Source organism: Polypterus senegalus, chromosome 3 (genome assembly GCF_016835505.1).
Source record: "Polypterus senegalus isolate Bchr_013 chromosome 3, ASM1683550v1, whole genome shotgun sequence".
Taxonomy (NCBI): domain Eukaryota; kingdom Metazoa; phylum Chordata; class Cladistia; order Polypteriformes; family Polypteridae; genus Polypterus; species Polypterus senegalus.
The window spans coordinates 30,395,919-30,422,110 of NC_053156.1; the positions used below are offsets into that span (position 1 = coordinate 30,395,919).

The 26,192-nt window shown below is 40.2% G+C and overlaps 1 protein-coding gene across 1 annotated transcript in view; it reads left to right on the top strand.

The window, feature by feature from the left end:
- The window catches only part of LOC120524977 (zinc finger protein with KRAB and SCAN domains 3-like), a 40,475-nt gene extending 26,366 nt beyond the window's left edge, over positions 1-14,109 (top strand). Inside the window, exon 3 of the mRNA XM_039746890.1 lies at positions 12,991-14,109. Within this exon, the coding sequence (XP_039602824.1) occupies positions 12,991-13,493 (503 nt within the window). The 3' untranslated portion in view covers positions 13,494-14,109. The remainder of the gene's footprint in view (positions 1-12,990) is intronic.
- The last annotated feature ends 12,083 nt before the right edge of the window (positions 14,110-26,192 follow it).

The following is a 26,192-nucleotide window of genomic DNA, read 5'->3' on the forward strand; positions in this document are numbered from 1 at the left end:
AATAATAAGACTTATAAAACTTGGAGTTCCTGCAATGTACTGTTTACAAATCATAATCACCTTGTAAATGTACGTACGTAAATGCACCTTGAATGCCACCCTAAAATATCCATTGTGGACTATTCGGACCCAGACACAAACAGGCAGACACAGAATGTCCCAAAATACACACTTTTTATTCCTCTCTGCGCCTACACAACACAACAACAGTGCATCAATCACTAATAACAGTCCTTTAGACTTCCTTCTTCTTCTCTCTGCTGCCTCGAACTCCTCACTCGCAAGCTCCATCCTCTTCCACCCGACTCCGGCTCCCCGAATGGAGTGAGGCGGCCTCTCTTGTACGTCACCCGGATGTGCTCCAGGTGCTTCCTGATCTTCTGTTACAGCACTTCCTGGTGTGGCAGAAAAGCTACCTTCCAGGGCTCCATAATTGTCCCAGTGCCCCCTGGCAGTGATCATGGGCCCCTGAAGGGATGAGCTTCCAAGCTCAGCTCCCGTGATCCCCTCGCCGACCAGGGCGGCTTCTTTCTCGTGGCCCGGGGAAGGTATTGCTCCTCTCCCGGTCCCACCAGGCGTCCGCCACACCATATGTGGAGCATGCTAATCAACCTTATACATATGCAATAACGAGGCACCAGAACATCATTGGCTGGTTGAGCAGCCTTCCACCCGACACTCTAGACACTGCCACCTGCATTCAAGAGTATATGGCTGCGCTCTGCAACTTAGTGCACAAGATCATACATGGCATATAGTGCCTCTCCTCTGTGTTCTGGGGGTCAGAGAAAGGCATAAGGTGCCAGTATCTGGACAGGGACAGTTAGCATTCTATTATCTGGCACATGTGATGACATGATTGCAAATACAATGAATAGTACAGAACATACGAAAAACTGAGGGTTCAGCCAGTTACCTTACTAACAAACCAGCCGCCACATATGGCGCGATTATGTCTGCCAAAGCTACTTTGCCAGAAAATAAGTGAATCATGGGTTAATCCAGGCCACTGAGACATGAAGTTTGTCAGACTGACAGTTGTGGCCAAAATTATTAGGCCCCCTTATGAAATTAGGCAACACTCCTGATTCCAATATGAAAATGACCATTAACAACAAATGTTTGTTTTTTAAAGCGTATCTGTGTCCAAAATAACAAGGTCCACTAATTGTAGTTTGGATATTTTATTGACCCACTGAGTGGAAACAAGAAAGGGCAAAAATGAGACATCCAAAATTATTAGCCCCATGCCCATTAATAGTCAATACTGTACCCTTTTTGAGCCACAACTGACAACAATCTATTAGAGTAGGTCTTTACTAGATTAGCACAGGTCTCCTGAGGGATTTTGGTCCATGCCTCCATTGCAAATTGTTCTAGCTGATCCAAATTGCATGGTTTCCGAGCATGGACATTCACTTTGAGCACTCGCCACAGATTCTCAATGGGATTGAGGTCTGGGCTCTGTGCGGGCCACTCCAAGATCTTGGTTTTGGTATCCTTGAAAAACTGTTGAACTAATTTTGATGTATGCTTTGGGTCATTGTCTTGTTGGAAAACCCAGCGACGACCTAAGCCTAGACTACGATCAGATTTCTGCATATTCTCCCTCAGAATGTCAACATAATTTTCTTTTTTCATGATGCCATGCACCTGAACAAGGCTCCCTGTGCCTGAGGCTACAAAACAGCCCTAGAGCATGATGCTCCCACCACCATGTTTAACTGTGGCAACTGTGTTCCTAGGGTTGAAGGCCTGTCCCTTTCTTCGCCAAACATAAGCAACATCCATGTACCCAAACAGTTCCAGTTTAGTCTCATCAGACCAAAGCACAGACTTCCAAAAATCATCTTTACATTTCAAATGTTCACAGGCAAACCTCAGTCGGGCTGTGATGTGCCGCTCTTTGAGTAAAGGGGCTCTTCTGGGACGATGGCCGTGAAGCCCACCACGGTAAAGAGCCCTCACAACTGTGTTCCTTGAAACATCAACTCCAGAAGGCCAGGTCAGCAACAATTATCTTGGCAGATGTCCGGGGTTCCTTGCTGACATCTCTGACTATTTTTCTCTCCAGAGTTCTTGAAATCTTGCGCTTACGGCCACAGCCAGGTTTGTTTCTAACAGAATTTGTCTTCTTGTACTTGGCAATGATGCAACGTACAGCAGTTCTAGACACTGTGAATCGCTTGGAAATGGCAGTGTAGCCTTGCCCCTTATCATGAGCCTCTACTATCTTCTTTCTGAGCTTCAGACTGATTTCCTTTGTCTTTGGCATGGTCAGTAACAGTAGTCCCTCTCATGTGTTCAAGAGCCCTGTTCCTTGGGAGTCTTTTTATGCTGATTGAGTGTTGTTAGGAAGCCAATTGATTGAACAGGTGTGGTTTTAAAGCTGATTGGTTAATTAGTGTAGGTGTGTTTTGAAAGCAGACATTAACATGGGGCTAATATTTTTGACCACCCCATTTTTTACTATATTTGATATAAAGCAAGACTTAAAATATATTTTATATTACAAAATGTATCAAAAGCTAGTAAATAGCACTGGTGGATGTTTGATTATATCAAGTTTCATCAATGTTGCAAACTTTTGGAAGAAGTTTAGGAAAATGTTCCATGATTCCAGGGGGGCTAATAATTTTGGCCTCAACTGTATCTTGGCATCACTGATGACTTGTGTATTAATGGAATGTCAAAGCTCATGGTTAACAAGTCTCAAGAAAACTTTTTGTTAAAGCAGTAAATAAGTAAATGGAAGGGATTTGTCTACACTATTTTACTGGCAATTTTCACTGGACTAACATGTTTCAGAACTTTTGAAGTCATTCTTGTAATTCTATCTTATATACTATGTGTGGGAAAACTTGATTTTCTTGGAACTTTTCTTTGGGTAACACCTAGAAAAACTGGGAGATGTCAACCCCCCACCAGTTAAAGCGAAGTCAAAGATTTACAGTTTCAATAGAGGTGTAGAGCTGAGGAATGTATGCATTATGGGTAGAAAAATATTTATTTGTATGCTTTTCAGTGGAGAAGTAATTTTTTAAAGTTTTATATCATGATTATAAAGATGATGCTAGTATCTGTATTTGGTGTATTTATGAAGTTAACTGAATGTGAATTAAAAAAAAAAAAAACAATACAAATTTATTTTTGTATTATCTTGTTGTATGTCAGGTACTGACTATTTTTAGACATGTAATTTCAGGGTAGTGGATGTTCAGTTTTTTAGGTCACTAAATTAATAACACTGCACAACAAAGTTTTTGCTTCTTGAACACTGTTTGGTGTTTCTTATAGAGTGCTGAGTGCTGATCACGAATATCACATCAAAATTTACATCACGTACCGTTTCAGAGAAATCTTCATTTTTGTCATGATTTTTTCTTCTATTTGTATCCAAACATTTTTTCTCTCGTAAGTGACTTGTTAACAACAGTTTGTGCAGTCTGAGCAGGTCTGAACGAGCTTGACGCTGTCTTAGCATGCTATAAAGGTGGCTTGCACACACCGCCCCTGCTCATTTGGTTTATATAGATAGTCAGTGTTTATGTATAGTATCAGTATAGTAAGGTATAGTATCTGTAGCAATATAACAGTAAGTAAGCTTGATGTTATAGATGTTTTGGTGTCAGGTGATATGTTTCGTCAATGTCATAACAGCCGTGATACATTCTGCTAGATCTGTGGCGAATATACACAGAATGCCTCAGAGTTGTTGGTTGACTGCTCTTGTGAAGTAAGCTTATCATCTGTATTTCGGCTGCAAAGTTGGTGATCAAGACAAGGAATGGGTGCCTCACATTTGGTGTGCGGCATGTGCTGTCAGTCTGAGAGCCTGGCTCAGAGGCACTCGAAAGATGATGCCATTTGCTGTTTTGATGATATGGCGAGAACAGAAAGACCATGTGATGGACTGTTACTTGTGTTTGACTAATGTGTCTGGTTTCTCTGCCAAAAACAAGAAGTCAATTGAATATCCTAACCTGCCTTAAGCAATGAGACCTGTGCCACATGAGGACAGTCTTCCAATTCCGAAACCACCAGAGGATTGGACAATAGACGAATCAAATGAAGAAACTGCAATGCAGGGTAGTGACATTGACCCGGATTTTGAACCATGCTCATCAGGTGATCCACATCTGATAACACAGTCCGAATTGAACAATTTGGGTTTGTCAAAAGCAAAAGCCGAGTTGCTGGGTTCGAGACTGCAGGAATGGTGTTTGGTGTCACCAGGTACAAAAATTTCTGTGTTTTGAGGCCGACATCATGATAGAACCAATTTTTTTGCACAAGTCAACAGTCTCTGTTTCTGTTGTGACATTGAAGGATTGTTCTCAGCCTTGGGTTGTGATCACAACCCAGAAAAGTGGTGTCTCTTCATTGATTCATAAATGTTAAGCCTGACAGCTGTTCTGCTACACAATGGTAACATTTATCTTTCAGTACCTGTTGGCTATGCAGCACACATGAAAGAAACGTATGAGAATATGTAACTGGTACTGAAGCACGTCCAGTATAGCAGGTACAACTGGAATATCTGTGGAGAACTTAAAGTCGTTTCTCTGTTACTAGGACTGCAGCTCGGCTATACAAAGTTCTGTTGTTTCATCTGTGAATGGGACAGCCATGCCAAAGAGTCACACTATTCTCGACAGAACTGGCCACTCCGTAAACTGTTCCAGGACAGAAAAATGTGGCACATGAATCGCTTGTCGACCCAACAAAGATAGATTTGCCTCATCTTCACATAAAACTGGGAATCATGAAGAATTTCGTGAAAGCACTAAACAAGGAAGGCGAAGGTTTTCATTATTTAAGACAGATGTTCCCAATAATAACTGACGCCAAGATCAAAGAGGACATTTTTGTTGGTCCCCAGATCAGACATGTTATGAGTGACAAGTGTTTTGAAGATCTCTTAGTTCAGCCGGAAAAAATTGCCTGGAAAGCCTTCAAAGACGTTGGTGACAATTTTCTGGGCAATTACACAGTCCCAAACTACATTCAGCTGGTAGACAAACTTCTCAAAGCATACAAGACAATGAAGTGCAACATTTCAATCAAGATTAATTTCCTCCACTCACACTTGGACTTCTTCCCCGCAAATCTTGGTGCTGTCAGTGATGAACATGGTGAAAAGTTTCACCAGGATATTGCTACCATGGAGAAATGATAACAGGGCAACTGGAATCCGTCAGTGCTTGCTGACTACTGTTGGATACTGCAACGTGATGCACCAGACATTGAATACAAAAGAAAATCAGGAGCAAAACACTTTTAATTCTGTTGAATTTAATAGCTTATGTGAAACATAAACGTGACTACGGTAATCCCTTCTCGATCACGGGGGTTGCGTTCCAGACCCCCCCGCGATAGGTGAAAATCCGCAAAGTAGAAACCATATGTTTGTATGGTTATTTTTATATATTTTAAGCCCTTATAAACTCTCCCACACTGTTAACATTATTAGAGCCCTCTAGACATGAACTAACACCCATTAGTCAAAATTTTAAACTGTGCTCCATGACAAGACTGAGATGGCAGTTTTTTCTCACAATTAAAAGAATGCAAACATATCTTCTCTTCAAAGGAGCACCTTCAGGAGCAGAGAATGTCACAGAGAGCGCTCGCTAAGAAAAGCAAACAATCAAAAAATCAGTATGTGCTTTTAAGTACACAAAAGCACCGAGATAAAGCGGCATTTTGTAGAGGAGCGTCCGTATCTTCTAGGCAAACAGCCTCTGTGCAAACAGCCCCTCTGCTCACACCCCCTCCGTCAGGCAGAGAGAATGAGAGAGATAGAGAGAAGCAAACAATCAAGCACGGCGTGGGAAGCATATCTTATATCATTGAGGAGTTTTAGTTAATATGTAATACATGCTCTGATTGGGTAGCTTCTAAGCCATCCGCCAATAGCGTCCCTTGTATGAAATCAACTGGGCAAACAAACTGAGGAAGCATGTACCATAAATTAAAAGACCCATTGTCCACAGAAAGCCGCAAACCAGCGAAAAATCCGTGATATATATTTAGATGTGCTTACATTTAAAATCCGCGATAGAGTGAAGACGCGAAAGTCGAAGCGCAATATAGCGAGGGATTACTGTAAATACATTATTGTCAGTAAACATATAAATGTCTGTTTCTCAGAGTTCCTACGTGATGCTAACCAAAACTATTTTTGTGCATACCTAGTAGGTACCTGTCACAATCAGCAAAAACTTTTCAGGAAGACTTTTGCAAAAAGATTATTGTGTAGTGTAATCTGAATCACCAAGCACTGTGTCTTTTGCAGGCTCCAGAATATAGCTTTTTATATAATATATAAGATATAATATAATCTTAGAATATAGTATAGAATGGGATATACTGTAGTACTAGAGTTAAGTGAAATTGAAATGGACATGATCTACTTTTATTCTCACAAAGGGAATTCATTTTATATACAGGGCCTGCAGAGAGTATTCTCCCCCTTGAACCTTTATCCATTATAATGTTTTATAACACTGAAATCAGTTGGTTGACACCGGGTCATCAAATTAAGACTCTTAAAGCTTTAAATTTTGAAATGAAAACAAATCTAAATTGATCTAGAATAATCTGCATATGAGGTCTGACAATTAAGTTCCTAAACTCATCCTAGAAAAATTGCTAAATACCTCATTGCTGAATATCACTACGGTCACCTGTAAAGTACTTCCCTTGGGAAGCAAAGCATCAATGCCAGCACCTAGTCCACCATTCAAAGCAATTCTGGAATGGCCATCAGAGCTGTTGTCGTATTATACTTGGTGTCCTGAATGTCATCAAAATGTCTTCCTTGCAATATTTTCTTTATCTTCGGGTAAAGAAAAAAGTCATTGGGGGCCAGAGAAGGTGATTAGGGAGGGTGTTCCAATACAGTTATTTATTTACTGGCTAAAAACTCCCTCAGAGATAGTGCTGTTTGAGCAGGTGTTTGTTGCTCTAATGCAAGCTCTGACATTATTGCAGTGGCACACGAGAACACATAACAACAATAATAAACACCACTCCGCAAGACACTGCCAAACGTCGACATGGACACAGCTGTGAGACACTGATATACCAAAGTTATGAAAACTTAATGAGCTGTTTGTACAGTACTGCCAATGTAAGCGCACGGTGATAAGTTTGCAAACTTAATTGTCAGACCTTTTATATTCAAATTATTAAACAATATTTGATTGTGTAAGTTTAAACCCCCTTAATGTCAGTATTTACTATATGCAACGTTGGCAGCCATGGCAGCCTTTGAGTCCATGTGTGCACAGGTCTCTTTCTTCCTATCAGATTTGCACATCTGTATAATTTTTCACCATCCTTCTTAGCAAAACTGCTCAGGTTCTGACAGGTTGCGTGGGGATTGTGTGAGGACAGCCTTTTTCAAGTCCAGCCACAAATTCTCAGTTGACTTGAGACCTGGACTTTGACTCTGCCACTCCAGGACATTCACACTGTTGTTTCTTGTAGGGTTTTGGCTCTAAGTATGGTTTGTTGTCTTCTGGGTAAATCTCTCAAGTTGCAGTTCTCTCACAGACTGCAGAAGATATTACTCCAGGATTTCCCCATATTTTGCTGGATTAATTAGCATTGATTAATTAAAGGAACATTTTGAAAACACATTAGATGTCAATGGGAAAAAAATCATACTGGATATCTATATTGATATGGACTGGGTAATGTGTTAGGAACGAAAGGATGCCACATTGTTTGAGGGAAATGAAAATGATCAACTTAGAGACGGCTGAATTCAAAGACACCCCAAATATCAAAAGGAAAAAATGATCTGGCAGGCTAGTCAATTTTGCCAAAATTTCATTGCAGCAACTTGAAATTGTACTCAATATTTTGTATGGCCCCCACGTGCTTGTATGCATGTCTGACAATGTATGTGTGGGACGGGTGCATACTCCTAATGAGATGACGGATGGTGTCCTGGGGATCTCCTCCCAGATCTGGACCAGGGTATTACTGAGCTCCTGGACAGTCTGAGGTGCAACCTGGTGGCGTCAGATGGACCAAAACATAATGTCCCAGAGGTGTTCTATTGGATTTAGGTCAAGTGAGGGTGGGGGCCAGTCAATGGTAACAATTCCTTCATCCTCCAGGAACTGCCTGCATACTCTCGCCACATGATGCCAGGCATTGTCGTGCACCAGGAGGAACCCACGACCTACTGCATCAGCATAGGGTCTGACAATAGGACCAAAGATTTCATCCCGATACCTGATGGCAGTCAAGGTGCTGTTGTCTAGCCTGTAGAGGTCTGTGCGTCCCACCATGGATAAGCCTCCCTAGACAATCACTGACCCTGCAATAAAGCGGTCATGCTGAGCGATGTTACAGGTAGCATAATGTTCTCCATGGCTTCTCCAGACCCTTTCACTTCTGTCAAATGTGCTCTGGTTGAACCTGCTCTCATCTGTGAAAAGCACAGGGTGCCAGTGGTGGACCTGCAAATTCTTGGTATTCTGTGGCAAATGCCAATCGAGCTCCACGGTGCTGGGCAGTGAGCACAGGGCCCACTAGAGGACGTTGGGCCCTGAGGCCACCCTCATGAAGTCTGTTTCTGATTGTTTTGTCAGAGACATTCACACCAGTGGCCTGCTGGAGGTCATTTTGTAGGCTCTGGCAGTGCTAATCCTGTTCCTCCTTCCCCAAAGGAGCAGATACCGATCCTGCTGATGGGTTAAGGACCTTCTGTGACCCTGTCCAGCTCTCCTAGAGTAACTGCTTGTCTCCTGGAATCTCCTTCATTCCCCTGAGACTGTGCTGGGAGACACAGCAAATCTTCTGGCAATGGCACATATTGATGTGCAATCCTGGAGAAGCTGGACTACCTGTGCAACCTCTGTAGGCTCCAGGTATCGCCTCATGCTACCAGTAGTGACACTGACTGTAGCCAAATGCAAAACTAGTGAAGAAACCAGTCAGAAAAGATGAGGAGGGAAAAATGTCAGTGGCCTCCACCTGTTAAACCATTCCTGTTTTGGGGGTCATCTCATTGTTGCCCCTCTAGTGCACCTGTTGTTAATTTCATTAACACCACAGCAGCTGAAACTGATTAACAACCCCCTCTGCTACTTAACTGACCAGATCAATAGCCCAGACGTTTCATTGATTTGATGCTATACTCTGGTTAAAAAGTGTTCATTTAATTTTTTTGAGAAGTTGTGGTGGCACGCAGCACCACCACACAGGAGTACAGATATAAAAAAAATAAATAAATAAATAAATAATGCATTAATTCCGGTTAATTAGTTATACATCAAAGAGTTAAATCTATCATCAGATCACTGTTTAATTCTTTGAATACTGGAAAGCCATATTTTAAAAAAATGGGGTTTTAGAAGTTTACTTAATACCTGTATATATCTATACACATATGTAATGGATAGTTTTTAGTCCAAACATCAACAGTCAGAGGTCATTAGTGTTATAATTATTCCTTAAAAAAATGATGATAATTTCACTTACAAGATGTGTGAAAACAGGTCCATCATGTGTGATAGTGTATTCATATGATGACAGGTCAGGTGCTACCACAGACCCTCAACATCAAAAAGATAAAAAATGGAAAAGATGTAGTAATGGAAAAATCAAAGCAAATGCTACAATTAATCAAAAAGGCAGTATAATGAAGTCAAAAGCAACTTTATCGGTTGTATGGTCATTATCTGTGTACTGTATTATTTAGCAGTGCTACTGGATACTCTGAATTCTCCCACTGGGAGTAAGCACGGCTTCACCATCCTTCTTCTTCTGAGTTTTCCTGGTAATTGGCAGACCAAGTTAAAGGTGCATTACCACCACGTGCTGAACTGGAGTGTGAAGCAGAAACTCAGGAAGCATACCCTAACTTGCAGGGGGTAGGAGGACTAAAAAAATAAACATTTTGATACATCAGTGTTGCCAACATTGGCCCAATATATCCATCCATCCATCCATTATCCAACCCGCTATATCCTAACTACAGGGTCACAGGGGTCTGCTGGAACCAATCCCAGCCAACATAGGGCACAAGGCAGAAAACAAACTCCGGGCAGGGTGCCAGTCCACCGCAGGGTGTGCACACACATTGGGGACAATTTAGGATCACCAATGCACCTAATCTGCACGTCTTTGGACTGTGGGAGGAAACTGGAGCACTCAAAGGAAACCCACACAGACACGGGGAGAACATGCAAACTCCACGCAGGGAGAACCTGGGAAGCGAACCCGGGTCTCCTAACTGCGAGGCAGCAGCGCTACCCACTGCGTCACCGCACCGCTCGGCCCAATATATGTGTATGGTAATTACCTCCTGTCCCGAAGATTTAGATTTTTCAAAAAGATATTTTCTTTTCACCTCATATACAGTACATTCCAGCAATATATGCCTTACTTTTTCACAATAGAATAGAATAGAATGAAATTATTTTATTTTGGTTTAATAATGTAGTCACCCTAATAATTGCAGGTTTAATTTAAAAAAAATTTTTAAACGTTTGTATTTAAAAATACAACTTTCTTGTATGTCCGTTGTAATGCACTATTCATTTTAAACTGCCTCTTTTCATAATGGTCTTGTCACTTGTCAATAAACACAAAAATCAATAGGCCTGACCTATTCCAGTCAATTGATCCTTTGCTGTTGATTACTTTTCCCCAGTTGTAGCTACCAAAGATCTTTAGTGCTACATTTCTTGCATTCAGACTGACAAAAACATTGAGGCAGTAAGAGCTGCGATACTTTTGCAGACAAAATATAGAGAGATAATTTAACATAGTATAGCTGTACTGACTAATGGACACATTTATTAAACAATACTGACTTGAAAAAAAGCGATGTCCTGCTTACAGAGGAATCGAATGCATTACGCACAACTGAAACTGTTCCTCGGAAAGTTGCAGTCAGGGCTGCTGATGGAACTGTCCTTACAGATGACACTGCAGTTGTGACCTGCTGGGCTGGCTACTTTGAGCAGTTGCTCAAAGCTGATCCTCCGGCTAGGACGTTGGCTATCTCTGGGTCCACAGTCCTTGAGGCTGATCCTCCAATTAGCTGTGAACCAGCTGAGGGGAGGAAAGGCTGCAGGGATCTGTGGTATCCAGGCTGAACTTCTCCAGGCAGGTGGTAAGGCTGTCCTCCTGGCATTGCAAGCAATCTTTGCTTCTATTTGGGAGACTGGCATAATCCCAACTGACTGGAAAACGGGACTTGACATCCCTATCTGGATTGCAGCAACTACAGGGTGATAACACTGCTCTCGGTGCCGTGTAAGGTCCTTGCTAGTGTGGTCCTCAATAGAATTCGTGATCACTTGCTCACCTACCAGCGACCGGAACAGTCTGGTTTTACACCTAAGAAGTCTACCATTGACTGCATCCTAGCACTGAGGGTTCTCCTGGAGCACAAACGCAAATATCAGAAGAGTTTCTTTGCAGCCTTTCTCGATTTTCGTAAATCGATCGTTGATCAAGCTGCCCAGTGGGACATCCTGAGGGTTCATGGAATCTCCTCAAGGTTGCTGGATATCATGGCCGGCCTGTACACTGGTACAGTGAGTGCTGTACAGAGTGGAGGCAGAACCTCTGCATTTTTCCCAGTTGATTCTGGGGTTTGCCAGGGGTCTGTTTTTGCTCCTACTCTGTTCAATGCTTGTATGGACTGAGTGTTGGGCAAGGTCGTGGGGTCCAGCAGCTGTGGGGCATCTGTTGGTTGAAGAAAGACTCACAGGTCTTGACTTTGCTGACGATACTGTGATCTTTGCAGAGTCAATGGAGGCTCTGATCAGGGCACTCGAGAGACTGAGTGAGGAGTCTGAGTGTCTGTGCTTGCGAGTGTCCTGGATAAAAAACAACATCCAGGCCTTTAATGACCTCTTCGGCACAGCCATCAGCAGTGTGTCTGCTTGCGGAGAGAGTGTCGACCTTGTCAAGAGGTTTACTTACCTCGGCAGTGACATTCATGTCTCTATTGACTCTTTCTATGAAATCAGTAGACAGATTGGGAGAGCATGGGGGGTCATGAGGTCGCTGGAAAGGGGTGTGTGGCGTTCCCGATATCTATGCAAAAGGATGAAGGTCCAAGTGTTTAGAGTCCTGGTGCTTCCTGTCTTGCTATATAGTTGCGAGACATGGGCGCCTTCCAGTGACCTGAGACGAAGACTGGGCTCCTTTTGTATTGTGTCTCTCCGGAAAATCCTTGGGTACCGTTGATTTAACTTTGTGTCGAATGAGCAGTTGCTCATGGAGTCCGGAATGAGGAACATTACCTGCATTGTGAGGGAACGTCAGTTTCGGCACTACGGCCATGTGGCGCATTTCCCTATGGGTGATCCAGCTCATAAGATCCTCAATGTTGGGGACCCGAGTGGTTGGACCAGGCCAAGGGGTTGCCCACGTAACACCTGGCTGCGGCAGATAGAGGGTCATTTCTGGAGGGTGGGACTGGACCGCGTGTCTGCCTGGGGGGTTTCCAACCGGGATCCCGAGCTGTTTCATTGTGTAGTGAGTGCGGCAACGCACTGCACCAGTGCATGCTCCCCAACTTCACTTGACTTGACTTGAAGAAGCTGAATACTTATGCAATCAGTCTTTTTATAATTCATTTAGACCACTTAGTAGAGATCTGTTTTCATTTTGACATTAAAGTCTTTTTCTGTTGATCGGTGTCTAAAAAGCCAAATTAAATTGATTGGGATTCAATATTGTATAACAATAAAATGGGAAAACTTCCAAGTGGCTGAATACTTTTTATAGGTACCATACAAATCTGTTATTTTGTTGAGGGATTTTCTTACACTTTACCAAATCCTTTTCAATGTCCCCAGACATGTCGCTTGTTGTTACCACATCGTTACTGAAGCAACAAGATCCCTTTGGCCTTTGGCACTCTGTGTATTACTGATTGTATTCAATGAACAACATCTTGAATACCTTTATTAGAAATATTTATTGGTGTCCTGTCTTTTATTCTTACAGATGCAGAAGAAAGTCTGTTTTTCCAGTTTCCAAAGCCTAGTTGGCATGAATTTTATGCTGGCGATTCCATACCAATTGCTCATCACTTGTCTGGCCATCCACAGAGGTTCAGTTCCTTTGGAATTCTGCAAAGGGATGTGCCAGTTTTAGCAAATGAAAAGCGGTACTTCTGCAAGGAATGTGGTAAAAGCTTCCGTCACGCAAAAGCTCATAAACTGCATCAGCGTATTCACACCGGAGAAACTCCCTATTGCTGCACTGAATGTGGCAGGAATTTCCGCTATTCTGGAGACCTTCGGACACACAAGCGGATTCACACGGGAGAGAAGCCGTACACTTGTACATACTGTGGGAAGACCTTCAGGCATTCAGGAAATCTTAACAAGCACCAGAGGATTCATACTGGTGAGAGACCCTATCACTGCATGATCTGTGGAAAGAATTTCAGTCAACTTGGCCACCTTAAAAAGCATTACCAGATGCATGGAGAGAATAAATTGTGACTTGGGGTGTCTGACAATGGGACTCGGGCACTTTTATATTATAAGACTGTGTTTAAATAAGAAACACTCCCATGTTTAAAAAAATGATTCACTAATTACATTACTGTTTTTTTACTCTGTGGTAAAGTGTTTGATAGCTGCCTTCCAGGATTGATACAAGAAGTTTCATCCTAACTGGTCATGGTCATGTGAACCATCGCATGTTACCATGCTTATAAAAAGTATTTACCCCTTTGGAAATTTTCCCATTTTATTGTTATACGACATTGAATCACAATGGATTTAATTTGGCTTTTTTGACACTGATTAACAGAAAAAGACTCTTTAACATCAAAGTGAAACCAGATCTCTGCAAGTAGTATCAATGTTTAATAACATTAAAGTGGGAAAAGATCCAAGGGGGATGAGTACTTTTTTAGGATCTGTAACTGTTAAAGCTGTGCTTCTCAAGTTCAGTCCTAAGGGTTCCCTGTGGTTGCAGTTTGTCACAATTTCTGATTTTACTTGGATTCCTTGCTGTTATTTCCCAGTTTTAATGTTTTGATGTCAATACAGAAATTACACAATGGAACTGGATGCATTTTTATTGGAATAAAAGAAGTACTTATGCATGTTACATGGGCAAATCTCCTATTTTTTGTGTGTGACTTTAAGGTTTTCATTATCATTTTGGCTATATGAGCTGTTATTTACTAAGGAGCTCAGTGCCGTGTCTGACACTAAAGTAGCTGCAGCCTTTCAGCATTTGGGGCCGGTTGTGTTTTTGTCTGCTCTGCTTTCGTTATTAATTATCATTATCTTGGATACAGTTAAGGGAGCAAAGTCCACAGTAAAAGGTAAATTAATAGAAAAACAACTAATGAGATGTAAGTATATAAAGCTATAGCAAAAATAAAAACAACTATTGATTTCTTGTATATGTAGTATTTCTTAATACAGAATACTAAAAATAAAGATCATCTCATTTAACAATAAGATCTGTTGGAGGTTACATTTTTGAGCCTATCCCGTACACCCAATCGCTGCATAAAAAGAACTCCAAAATGGAGTTTATAGTCAATAAGAAAAGATAAGGAGCTGACTTTACATTGTATAACTTTGGCTCTATTGCAGAAATAATGTGCTCCGGTACGGTTTGTCCTTTACATTCCATATGATGTGTTAAATTAATAGAAAATAAAAACAAGAAAACAAACAATCTACACACAAGCAACACAAGATGCCATCACAATTTTAAAGAGTCACTCCTCCAAACAATCCAGTAAAGAGGGAAACAAAAATGTATCCAAAGCTCAAAACCAAAAAAAAATATTCCAGGCACTGCTGCAATCTCACCACTAAGCATTAACTTGGGTTCACAGTCTGTTAGGAAGTGGGTCTTTGTGATGTTCCTAAATTTACTTTATGAAGTTCTCTTCGAGATGTTCCTAAATTTATTTTATAAAGTCCTCTTCGTGATGTTCCTAAATTTACCTTATAAAGTCCTATTTGGGATGTTCCTAAATTTACTTTATGAAGTGATTTTCCTCAGTGTCTATGTGGATAATTCCTCATTAATGCTTATATCCAATGGAAATAAATGGACTGCCACTCTACCAGGTGCACTTTGGTGTTATCTTCTATCCACCAAAAAAAACAAACAAACAAACAAACAGACAGTGGCATTTCCACTTTAAGTGTCTCTTCCTGTATCACATTCCTACAGTACAGCTCCCTCAAATGTTCAGTGGACTGCCATCACATTAACCCTTCATTTATATTGAAAGAGGAAAATAAAAAAATGACAGCACAGATGCAAGCAAACACATACAAATACATACACATGCAACACACCCTGTTTAACCTCCTTGGCATTTTTCCCGAGCATCTGTTAGGCTCAGAAATCTATAAAAGAACGATTAAACCAGAATGTCTCTCGGAATAAGCTGTTATGATCCAATTTACACCATTAAGCCTGAATGACTTTTGGAACAGTATTCTGTTTCTACCTAGTAGCTAAAATAACATTATGCTGAAAAAAACATCTTGAATATTTCTATGCATTTTGCCACTCTATGGTAACTCATCAATATTCATGAGTGGGGAGGAGCCTTCAAACAAAACACAATGGCATGTAAATGAGAAGCTGTAAGGCTAGTTTTACAACAAACTGAAACTGAACCATTAGCTGAATCAAGTGATGGTGATGACAATATACATTCGTCATCAGACTTTGAAACTGACACATATGGCACTGTACAAACGAACCACAGTGATATGCCTGGTGAATTTGGTCACCTGAAGGTTTACCTTGGTGCAAGAAGATGCATAACAAAAAGGTAAAGTGACCCCTAAGCACTGTTTACAATGCAGTAAGTCTCTAAGCCTTGTGCTATGGCAGCCTACAATAACACAAGGGGCATGTGGATCAGGCATTGACATTCTACCCTCTAATGCACAAACAACAGAATAAATATTTTAAGAAAAATGTGCTTAATGTCACGCTTGTAACATTAGGCTGTGTGTTGATGATTGTTTTAAAACATGTAACATGAAGGACGTGTAATAAATCTGCATTAGTACAACAGTGGACGCTAAGCAGCTCATCCCTACTGTATTCATGTTGACATTTTGGTATTTTTCATGTTTCTTTAACACATAATAACACTTCTTCTTGTCTACTTTTTCTGGGGGGTACACGTAACGCTAAGGAGGCTACTGCATACTGTACACATTTAGTTTTTATTACAAAATTAATCACTAATCATGAAATTAGTTGAAACAAAAAACCTGTAGCCACAATGGCCCCCAAGGCCTGAACTTGAAATCCATTGCATTGTCAAAGCCGCTTAATGAAGTTGAGTTTATTCTAGTGCCAGTGATTTACTTAATCTTAAGTAGGTGGTATAGTAGGTTCATTTTACTACTTCAGGATTCCAGCAGCCTGGGTTTGAATCTCATAAATGGTCATTGTCAGTGTTAACTAATTATGTTATGCCCATGTCTGTGTGGATTTTCCTTCCACATCTCCAAAGATAAAGCAGGTTAGGTAACTCCAACTGTAAATTAGGTCATGTGTGTGTGTGTGTGTGTGCAAGTGAGACCTGTGACTGAATAAAGATCTGTCTATGGCAGCCTGTCACCTGATGCTGCCAGGATAAGCTACATGTGACCCTGAATGGCATTAAGAAGGTTTAAGAATGTTATGTTGTGTTAGGTTACTATTTATGTGTACAGTAAAGTGGTTTCCTGTGATGTCTTTGTCTCACTAACTGTGATCAACATTTTGCCATGATGTAATGCCCGATTATGACATTTTTCATGTTAAAAATAAAACTGAATATTTTTATTGGTTGCCGTTTTGTGTGGCGTTTAGAGTTTGCACTTTCTCCCGGCATGTGTGCAAGTTTCTCCTTTATATTCTGATACTTTAAATGTCAATTTCAGATTAGCCCAATGTGAATGTTTATGTGACTGGGCTTGGTGACAACAAACTGATTCTTTTTCAGTATTTATTCTTGCTGTGCCTGCTGATGATGCTGGGATAGGCTGCAGCTCTCCACAATCCCACTTATAATCCTGGAGTAGATTAAGTCAGGATGAGAATGTTAATATTTATTTATGAGGGAGAATCAAAAAGTAAAGGTAATGTACCTTTTAATATCCTGAGAGCAGATTAACATAACAGTTGGATCACTGTGCCACATAATCCCCTTGCAGGTCAATGCACTTCATATATCATTCCACTAACTTCTTCATTCTTTTTGAGAAGGAGCTTTTCAGCTGCTTTCCAATCCAGGTCTGCGCCGCTTTCTTAACGTCATCGTCAGAAGTGAATTGCGATTGCATGGAGCCTCTTTAAGTGGACCAGATATTTGATAGATGCATGGTACTAGATCAGGTGATGTAGAATACGTTCAAACCACAGCTGTTGCATTGCCTTCACCGCTAAGGCCAATGAATCAGGATGTGCATTGTTAAGCAGCAAGACTGGCAAGCAGCATGGCACAGTAGTTAAGGATTTTGACCCACAACCCTGAGTTTGTGGGTTCAAATTCTGCCACTGACACTGTGTGACTCTGAATAAGTCAATTCACCCTACCTGTGCTCCAAATGGAAAACCACAAGAAATGTAACCAGTTGTATCTCAAATGTTGTGAGACACTTTGGATAAAGGAGTCAGCCAAATAAATAAATGTTTTTGACAGCATTCGTCTTCTTTTGCTGCGAATTGCAGGTTTCAGTTTCTCTCTAAGCATAGCACAATATGGGACAAAATAATCTGTCGACCTTCTCTGTTGAAGGCATTCTTCATGTCGATGGGGGCTTATGTAAGCGATGTTAATGCTCGACCAGATCAAGCCTTGTCAGTTATACTTGTTCTTCCCACTTTAAGCCTTTCTACCTATTGATTAACTTTTCATTGAGTCATGCTGTTTTTACTTTCATACTGAGCTGACATCCATTGGTTAATTTCAGCAGGTTTCACTCCCTCTGCCCATCTACTACTGCCCTTGAAGTTTAACACAAACACACACACATAGCAATCCTATCCAGACAACATCTAGAATGGGGCCAATTGCCAGTCACTCCACAATATTCCACATAGGATTCTCTAAATAGGGTTTCACTATGACGAGCACTAACAAACATGTGAGTGTCTTTCGTGACACAATGTAATAAGCATATGTTTAATATGTCACTGTACTCTGTGCAAATATATTTTATAAATCTGCCTTTTCCTACTCATATGCACAGTTGACACAGAGCCAGATTTAGCACAGGGGTTCACCATATAAAATTGCTAGGCAAGCATTATAAGACAGATAGACACAACTGTGAAATGGGCAGTCAGACTGAGAACAGTTGTATACTATTTTTTGTCTGTCACAGTCAGCTTGAAACTGTATCCTCTTTGCTTTGTTTGGAATTGTATTATTTGCCTAAGTGGGGGCTTGCACGTGAAAGAAACAGTATAATGCCTTGGAAAGCAGCCAAGCACCTTTGAAGCCAAAGGATGGATGGGAGATAACGTCATCCGATCCTGAAAATTCTTCCACTGCATAGCGAAAATGGCAGACTCTACACATCGGGCCACTTGGTTCTTGCCATTGGAGTCCTTCGTCTGTTATGCAGCGTAAGCCATCATTAAACAAAGCTTACAAATAAGTTATTTCTCCTATGTGATTTCTTACCGCTGTATCACTAAGGGAAGGGTATTGCCTTTTTAATGTTATATCTATGTAGATTCAGGTTATGTAACATGCCACAATTACAAAAGAACTCATTCCCAGGGAGCTAGCCCACTGCTGGATACGCACACATAAAAGTGCAGCTGTTTTGGATATATGCTATGTCTTGCTTTTACCACTGTTGTCCTTATTATTGGGAACCAAACGCAATAGCCTTCATAAATCTTGTATATATGATAGAAGCTATCTAACTTACACTTGGTGTCCTCTTATTTTAATCACTCTAAATAAAAGACAAAGTATAGAAAATATAAATAGTAACGTGGTATTTATTAACATATAACAATACTAAATAGAAGGAAATAAAATAGATAGCAAAGTTTGGATATAAACAGTCTTGGAAAGGCTTACTAAAATCAGAAATTTTAAGGGTGGATGTTTAGGACGGCTACTGACTTAGCAATCAATGTTCTTCATGAGTTACGTTTTCCAACATCCAGATGAAATGGTCACATATGTCCTGATCTCTGATGTTGCTTTCTCTGTCGTTGTCATCTTTGGTCCCTCGGAGAAGCCATATTTATGTTAAAATGTATACATGGGGTTTTGGGATATGTGACATTGCACACATTTGGTTGGCTATCTTGTTCTTATGACGAAAGACTCTGAATATTGTTTACCTCCTTACTTCTTCCTTTTTCAGGCTATAAACTAATTCTATAATTTCTATAACTACAGTGTTCATCCATTTCCAGATTATAAACTAATTTAACAGAATCTGTGGCATGTACTTAATTTCTTTTCTTTCCACCATTAAGTTGTAAACAAATGAACATGGGCTAGTACAACACAGGAAGAATGTACAAGAAATGACACTTGCAGTGCCTGTAATTAAAGACCATCTTGGTTCATTTGAGCAAAATAATTAAAACTTAATGTAATCAACCTGCGGTGGGTTGGCACCCTGCCCGGGATTGGTTCCTGCCTTGTGCCCTGTGTTAGCTGGGAGTGGCTCCAGCAGACCCCCGTGAACCTGTGTTCGGATTCAGCGGGTTGGAAAATGGATGGATGTAATCAACCTGCAGTTCAAAACCTGAAGATTTTCCATTCCCAGGTTAATTATAGCCTGAACTCACAAAAAAAGAAAAGAAAAAATCCTATTGTTTTTTGGCCATCTGCAAAAAAGAAATGTTTTCCAATTACTTTAGTTTCTAGTTTTTAGTTTAGTAAAGTTTTTACTTTAGTTTAGGGCAGCAGTAGCTCAGTCGGTAGAGCGGGTGGTCCAGCAATCGGAGGGTCGCAGGTTCGATCCTGGCTCCCGGCATGAGAATGCAGCTGTTGTGTCCTTGGGCAAGACACTTAACCTACCTTGCCTGCTGGTGGTGGCCGGAAGGATTGGTGGTGCCAGTGTTCGGCAGCCTCACTTCTGTCAGTGTGCCCCAGGGCAGCTGTGTGTAGCTTATCATCACCAGCGTATGTATGTGTGTGTGAATGGGTGAATGACTGTTGTGTTGTGAAGCGCCTAGGGGGGTTCTTGAACTCTAGTTAGGCGCTATATCAAATACAGGCCATTTAGTTTCAAAATCATGAAAGCCTCCCACCCTGAGTAGAGCCTCATGGCACATACATTTACAAATTAGTAATTTCACCTTGACCATTGACCAAGGACTGATATGAACTAATCTTGCACATTTTAAAATTCCTGAAGAATTTGAACTCTATGTCAGTTATTGTGACAGTTTTAACAGTTTTGTTAAATCATCATTCATATGGTAAATGTAAATACTACTTTTTATTTATATGACATTTGTCTCCAATTGTGCAATCAGTCATTCAGCCTATTTAACTGGAGAAAAGTCATCACTCTACTGTTTGGTGTCATTGTTTGTCCCACACTGCACATGGACCAGAAAAAGCAAAGGAGAGAGTTGTCTGGGGAGATCAGAAAGAAAATGACAGACAAGCATGTGAAAGGCAAAGACTAGAAGACCATATCCAAGCAGCTTGACAGTCCTGTGACAATAGTTGCAAATATTATTAAAAAGTTTAAGGTTGAAGGGAATGTAGCCAACCTAACCGGATGTGGCCGCAAGAGGAAAGTCAACCTCAGAATGGGCAGAAGGACAGTGAGAATGGTAGAGAAAACCCCAAAGACAACTTCCAAAGAGACACCAGCTGATCTCCAAGGTCAAGGTGCATCAATGTCTGATCGCACTTTCAGTGACAGTGGCTCAATGGAAATACTTTTAAAAGACAAACATAAAAAGCCAGACTGGAATTTGTTAAAATGCATGTTTACAGGCCACAATGTCAAGCCATACAGTGCCTTGAGTACAGTGTACAATGAAATTTCAAGACTATCAAGACATTCTGGAGAGAAACGTACTGCCCATTGTGAGAAAGCTCTGTCTCAGTCACAGTTCTTGGATCCTTGAATAGTATAATGACTCAAAACACACAGCTGACAAATAAGAACAAAACATTGGACTATTCTGAAGCGGCCTTCTAAAAGCCCTGATTTGGTTCCATCGAGCAACTATGGCAAGAACTGAAACATGCAGTCTGGAGAAGACCCCCTTCAGGCCTGACACAGCTGGAGCCAGAGGTCTCATTGAGAGATCCAGGAATCATGTATTTGTAGTAATTACAAACTCTAAAGCTTGTGCAACAAAATATTAAGTTAAGGGTCCCATCATTTTTCTCCATGCCACTTTCATTTGTTATTACAGTATTCCAAATATTCTATTGAATCAAAGATCCAAGTCAAAGTTTGGTTTTTGTTAAATAGAGGAGAAACAGAGGAGAAACAATGATGTGCGAATTACTTTTGTCAGTTTCATGTTATTTCAGAGACAATGGTGGGTTCTTCCTTTTTTCGCATCCATGGAAATGAATTGATGCCATCAAAAGAGACTATGGGTCAAATTTTGTTGTTCGCTATAGCACTATGTATGTTTTTAGTCAGCACTTCAAATCAGATAAGTGTATAACATTTATGTCTTGCCTTAAGATTGATGCTGTGGTGAAACATTTTAGCTGGGACAACTCGTTCGGAGACAGGAATCATCCTTTAAAAGGGCAAACTGAATTAATGCATGGGAGCCTGCACTGATGGAAAAGCACAATTAAATGGTACAATCTCCTGGTGACTACCAAACTCAGGGATCTGCATCTAAGCACTTTATTGTACAGCTAGATTTTTAAATTCCTTACAGGCAGCCCACACATCATCATCCTTCAACATCAACACAGAATTTCCACAGGGTTGTGTGCTGAGTCCACTGCTGTACTCCATCTACATAATCGACCACATGGCTGCACATGACTCTTAACATTATCGTCAACTTTGCTGAAGAAACAGCTGTGGTAGGCCTGACATCTAACAACAATGAGTAGGCTAACCTGGATGAAGTGCAAAGTCTGTAAAACTGTGTTTAAGGCAAAAGTCTACACCTGAATGTCAGCAAAAACAAAAGAGCTGGTTGTGGACTTTGGATGAAAAACAGCAGAGGCACTACCACCTCCTCAGTATTAACAGCACTGAGGTGGAGAAGGTGACCAGTTTCAAAACGTTGGTGTCCATATCACAGAGGACCTAACCTGATTCAAACACACCAACACCTTGGTGAAGAAGGCAACACAACTCAGATGCCTCAGGGATTTCAGACTGTCGTCCCAGTTACTAAAGAACTGCTACACATTCACCATTGAAGGTATTATGACAGGACTTATCAATGGCTGGTTTGGGAACAGTATGCAGTAGGACTGCAAGTCTCCAAAGAGAGTGGCGTGGTCAGCTGAACACATGATTGGCTGTGCACTTCCTAGCATTGAGGATATCTACATCAAGCAATGTTGGATCAGAACAAAGTAAATTATCAATGATACCAGTCATCCCAGCAAAGACATATTTTCTGTGTTGCAGTCAAGTGAATTGTATGGCTGCCTAAACTCCAGTTCAGACAGACTGAACAGGACCTACTGTCCACAGTCCATCTGCATGCTGAATGAGGAAAGTGTCTAGACCTACAAGAAGACCTATTGTTAACTCTATTAGAATATGTTAAATTATTTATTTTGTTATGTATTATTTATCATATATGTAAAATTGTATTAATCATTGTTGATATTTATAAAGTCATGTATTACTGTTATTGTCCTTTTATATTCTTCTTAAAGGCACAGTCATTGGAGTTGAGCAACTAAGCATTTCACCACATATTGCGTTGGATGTATAATTTGTATGGGACCAATAAAATTTGATTTGATTGATTTGATTTGACTGATTGATCAGGTACACAACGTAATATAACTACAATGAGATTAAATTCATTATGTTTCTGACTGTCAATATGAATTGTAAGTGTAACACTACATTTAATGATGCATATTAGTCTATTTCTTAGCAGAAATTTAACTAATTTGTTAAACAATACAAAGATAAATAGTTACTATGTAAAGTGTTAATTTATAATTTAATTTACCTAACTTATTCCATATTATAATTTACTAACATCAGTTGAAATAGAGTGACTAACAGTAAATATTAAAAACTGGTTAGCTGAAAGTGCCACCACACTGGCATAAGAAAGTTGTACACTAGTAGTTATAAATTTCCAGAAAAATGTATAGTTTTTGTCCACATGTGATGTTTGTGTCTGGTGTAGTGCTTTTCATCAACAATACAAAAAATATTTTTTGAAGTGAAAGGACAGAGGTGGAATAAACACAATCTACTTTTGCCTAACTAACAGGTATTAGGTGTATCTGTCAATGCATTGCTTCCAGATTTTGTGAAAAAGGCTAAAACACCACTTATACTGAACCATTACTGACAGACGTTGGATAAATAAGTATCTCTCAGTAATTACTTCACATTAAATCCTTATCTTTATGTGTCATGAGAACAGTGTTATAATATTATAATAAAAATATGTACTTCGGAGAAAAATACTTTAGCACTTATTACAGGTTAAAATCAGTAATGCTAAAATCTAAGAAACTGAATGGTAAGCTAGTCTGGGGGAATATGGGTGGGCTGAGATGAAGGGGAACTCTGGCTGGAGACAGAATGGAGTTGACTCATGCTGAAAAGAAAGCATTATGAAATAAGGAATCATTTATCCAATTGGTCCAAGAAGTACATCAAGGATGCTGGACAAAGAAAGAAACTCAGTCTCCCTGCCATTTTCCATCCACTGATGAGAAACTTAGGCCAGAGGTATATTTGACACTATGAAACGTGTGCAGGTATGTAAGCAATGCACTGACTATACTTGCATGCATACATCTGGATGATTCCACCAGGTGGCAGTGAGAATCATCACAGTGAGAAAACAAAACCTGGTTTCAATGTGTTGTAAGTCGAGGGAAGAAATGTTAAAGATAAAGATTATTTGCGTTCTGATGCTGTTGTGAAGGTACAAAAAAATGAAAAGAGGGCAACAGCGACACAGAACATGATACATGAGACTATTAAATAAATTATGATGGAGAATAGGTAATGCTTGTATTGCCTATGCATGAAATGGATGAAGAAAACCACCATGAAAACATTCACGTATCAACCTTTAAGTATGATGATTTGCTTCACCGCATCGAACCATTCATCAAACATCGAAACACATACATTGATCCTGTTGGAACTTCAAGCCAGTCGTCACATGTTGATAGTAAACAACGATACTGACATCATGTACCAAAACTTGAACACACACGTCACCCAAATATTTACTGGTACTACAACTTATGCATGTGTCACATGAATTTCTGACGACGTGCTCAGACGACAGGTCAAAAGAACACTGGGAATGTGTGCCAGCCATGATGTGTGCACATAAGCATTCTGAGCATGAAGTATAACCTGGCCCTAATTCCCTCTTGGCAGAAATATGTCTGTCTGGCCCCAGGCAGATGATGAGCTGGCTAAGAAGAGAATCAAGTGCAACTCCAAGTTTATCTGCTGCCTGAAACTACAGTTCTAGCACTATGAGGTTATATGATTTGCAAAGACACATTTTACTTTCTTTTTCATGGCACTAGATATTATACTTGAAGATTTAAACAATAACTATAATACATGAATGTGTAGCTTTACTTCTGCCTATTTTGGTATTCTATGTAGTTACAGATATAAAAGGAAATAAATATATAAAAGAAAAAGGGGTGGGGCGGCATGGTGGTAGCACTGCTGCCTCGCAGTAAGGAGACATGGGTTTGATTCCCGGGTCCTCCCTGCGTGGAGTTTGCATGTTCTCCCCGTGTCTGCGTGGGTTTCCTCCCAATGTACAAAGACATGCAGGTTAGGTGCATTGGCGATCCTAAATTATCCCTGTTGTCTGCTTGGTGTGTGGGTGTGTGCCCTACGGCAGGCTGGCACCCTGCCCAAGATTTGTTCCTGCCTTGCACCCTATGCTCACTGGGATTGGCTCCAGCAGACCGCTGTGACCCTGTGTTAGGATATAGCAGGTTGGGTAATGACTGACTGACTGAAGAAAAAGGGGAGTATTGAACAATAGAACCTGACAGTGTGGTAAGACTATGGGACTTGAGGCATTCTATTTAAGTTCTACATAACAAAGAGTATAAAATGGAAACAGGGTTACCCCCTGACCCTAACATGACAAATGAATATGATAATATGTATCTAATTGGATAGCCAAATCTGTGTCTTTTTGACCATTCATTATGTGATTAGTCATTTCTAAAGTTTATTTACAAGTCAAATTGTCACAGAGCTCTGTGCATGCACTCAGCCAAGACCGCTATGCAAAAATAAACTGAACTGAATCAAACGGAAATTGATTTGAATAAGATGTAGTACTGTGCAGATAACTGATAACTGTAAGTTACTCATTGTAACACAACCCTTAAAATCAGCATTATTTATTTAAAAAGTGAAATGCATAAAATAAGCAATAGAATGCTTATTTCTGTATTTTTTGTTTCATTCTTAAATAACTTTCAAAATCAAATGCGCTTAATGTTAGGAAGACACAATGTTGTGGAAAATGAGTTTAACAATTTATTTCACTTTTATTCATCTTCACAGTCATTTACATGGTGGACCTATAAAGTATGTGACATGTTTTGCTTTACATTTGAATTACGTTCAGGAAAGATAAAAGTAAAATAAAACAGCAAAAACTTCAACAAATATCATTTTGATAGGTTAAAAAATAAATAAAGACATTCCTCTCCATTAAAGCTGTCCCAATTGCTTGGTTGTAAATCCTGAAATTAACTCAGTATATTCTACAGTATATTCTATGATAAATGTGTACCACCAGGATAAATCACAGTAAATCACCCAATTGCCTGTTTCGGTGCGAGTTTCAGAGGTTTAAGGATGGGATATGTTGCTCATTAACACACTGGGTTACCAATTGTGTTTCTTAATTACTGGACAGCACTGCAGACTGCACCACATCACAAAGTGTATGTATGACCCTTACCTTCAGTAGATTGTCACTATATTTCAATTAACTTCTCTCCCGTTTTCTGTAATTCTAAAAGAACGGCTGATGAG